Source organism: Arachis ipaensis, chromosome B06 (assembly GCF_000816755.2).
Source record: "Arachis ipaensis cultivar K30076 chromosome B06, Araip1.1, whole genome shotgun sequence".
In the NCBI taxonomy this organism is placed as follows: Eukaryota; Viridiplantae; Streptophyta; class Magnoliopsida; order Fabales; family Fabaceae; genus Arachis; species Arachis ipaensis.
This window is the reverse complement of record NC_029790.2, coordinates 104,843,301-104,846,147: the sequence shown is the minus strand read 5'-3', so window position 1 is coordinate 104,846,147 and position 2,847 is coordinate 104,843,301. Positions and strand designations below refer to the sequence as shown.

General features: G+C 39.0%; 1 protein-coding gene across 1 annotated transcript; it reads right to left on the bottom strand.

The window, feature by feature from the left end:
- Nucleotides 1,466-2,071, bottom strand: LOC107647177 (uncharacterized protein At4g02000-like). The gene has a single exon (XM_016351293.1). It carries the CDS (start codon nucleotides 2,069-2,071, stop codon nucleotides 1,466-1,468), a length of 606 nt encoding a protein of 201 aa, XP_016206779.1.

Genomic DNA, 2,847 nt, shown 5'->3' with positions numbered 1-2,847 from the left:
TTTGCATTAATTCATGAAGAACAGCAGAGCTCCACACCTTAATCTCTGGTGTGTAGAAACTCCACCGTTGAAAATACATAAGAACAAGGTCTAGGCATGGCCGTGAGGCCAGCCTCCCAAAAGCGTGAAAAGGTCTATCAAAGGTCTGAGTAAAAGATGAAAATACAATAGCAAAAAGTCCTATTTATAGAAAACTAGTAGCCTAGGGTTACAAAAATAGGTAATTAATGCAGAAATCTTCTTTTGGGCCCACTTGGTGTGTGCTTGGGCTGAGCATTGAAGCTTCCATGTGTAGAGAATTTTCTTGGAGTTAAACGCCAGCTTTTGTGCCAGTTTGGGCGTTTAACTCCAGCTTTTGTGCCAGTTCCGGCGTTAAACGCCAAAATTCTTGAGCTGACTTGAAACGCCTATTTGCGCCATCAAAGCTTGGGCAAAGTATTGACTATTATATATTTCTGAAAAGCCCAGGATGTATACTTTCCAACGCAATTGAGAGCACGCCAATTGAGCTTCTGTACCTCCAAAAAATTCACTTTGAGTGCAGGGAGATCAGAATCCAACAGCATCTGCAGTCCTTTTTCAACCTCTGAATCAGATTTTTGCTCAGGTCCCTCAATTTCAGCCAGAAAATACCTAAAATCATAGAAAAATACACAAACTCATAGTAAAGTCTAGAAATGTGATTTTTAAATAAAAACTAATAAAAATATAATAAAAACTAATTAAAATATACTAAAAACAATGCCAAAAAGCGTATAAATTATCCGCTCATCACTATCCTTCCAAGCTAGCGCAAGTCCTCCTGCCATTCCTGACAGGTTAACAATATGCCAGTTTTTATATCTGCATGCCCGGAGTTTTGCTTTCACCTGTCGAGATTGGTTCTTTGTTTCACTTATGAACACAATCTCGGGGGAGTGGGATTTACATATCCCTTTTAGGGTGTGAATTGTCAGGGGTCTCCCCGAATTCCGACAATTCCAAACTATAGTTCTCATGGCGCCTTGGGTGCCATTTGTAGGCTGGCACCCTCCACCCCCTGTTCAGCTGCATTTTCATCATCTGTTCTTGCTTTCTTTGTAGATCCTTCAACTATGCCACTCATCAACCTTTTTTTGGATCCAGCTTTAGTATCCAACCCTCCAGCACCTTGTCTTGCTAATTTTTTCCACTTCATGCCTTCTTCTGTTGTGGGACATTGTCCAATAGTGAATTGCATAGGTTGTCCTTCATCCTCCTTGGCATTGGATTGACCAGCTATGATAACCTTCATACATTCTGTTCTAGAGTTGGCTGATTGAGGTGACTCAGGTGCTGCCTTGTTGCCAGCGTTTTGTGGTTTCAAACTTTGTTCCTCCTCTTGCATTGACGTCCTTTCAAATTCCACCAATAAGCAGTTTAAGACCAGCTTTTTCTTACGTTGAGTAGTCTTATTTTGATTTTGGGCTGAGTTGTTGAATGTTCTTTATCTTTCAGAGTTAATTCGTATTCCCACTTGGCTGGCTTTAACCCATTCGCCAATGTCATCCTCTTTTACCCTATCACTCTCTGTGTTCTTCAGCAGATCATGGCAGTTTTTCACCTTGTGCCCCAATTTTGCACAGTAGGTACAGAACTTTCTAAGTCTCTCATAGCGCAATGCCACCTCTACCTCCTTTTTATTAGTTCCTGCAACAATTAACTGATCCCTCACTTTCTTGGTAGCTTCAATATTGATCTTGGCCTTTACAATCCTAGTTTCTCTGCCTTTCATCTGGAATTTACTTATCTCCAATACTGTGCCCAGCCTCTCTCCCAATTTACGTCCAACTTCGAGGGTTTTAAACGATTCTGGCAAACCGCAAAATTGAACCCAAACTGGAAAATTAGAAACAATCTCTTCATCACCCTTCTGATCTTCCTTCCGTCTCTTGACATGGAGCACGTAATTCTTGAATAGCCATGGAGAACCACATTCAACACGCAAGACATCCACCTCTTTATTAAAAAAGAATTGGAAGTAATTGTCTCCTTTGTCACTCACGCTAAATCCCTCTGGATTTTCCCATATAGCCTTTAAAGCATTCCCCATGGTTCCAACTGAAAAGGTTTTGAAAGCAAAGAGTCTGCCATAGAGACTATTGGAGCAAGCGTTAATACCTTCTGATATGTCTGCCTATTCCAGAAGAATCACATTCCTACCTCCTTTTCGGTTGTCTTTCTCGGTCCGATCTTCATCCCTCCTTGCCTCAGCCATGCAAATTACGTAGATTATCTTTGTCAAACTAGTAGTCAGAGATTTGTGTTGAAATTTAATTGACGTTGACAATGTAGCCTTGACGGCAACAAAGACTCTGTTAAAAATTCTAACAGAGCACTTGTCCTGCAAATTGAAATGGTATTACTGATGTAGTTTTTCTGTTTCATATTGTTTGTTATATTCGCACTTCTTGAGATTTTAAAATACTAGTCTTGTCAATATATAATTCCGGCAAATATCGGGTAGTAGTATTTTTTTCTCACAAATTTATATCTTTACTAATAATATAATTTGAAAAACAAAAATAAGTGTAACATCATTTATATTAACAAAACAATAAAGTGAGGTGTACAAGCATTTTTTAACCAAATTTTTTATTAAGTCATCGTATGCTTCTTTTACTTTTGTATGTACAAAAACAATTCCTTTTATTACTATTGTTTTTTCTTCTACCTCTTCTTTTTCCTCATCCTCTCTTTTTTCTCTTGTTATCGTTGTCGTCGTAGTCGTAGTCTTCTTTTTTTTTTTTGCGTGCTTCTTTCTTCAACGTTATTATTGTCGTTGCTGTCACCACTGCTATCGCCGTCATCACTACCACCACTACTACC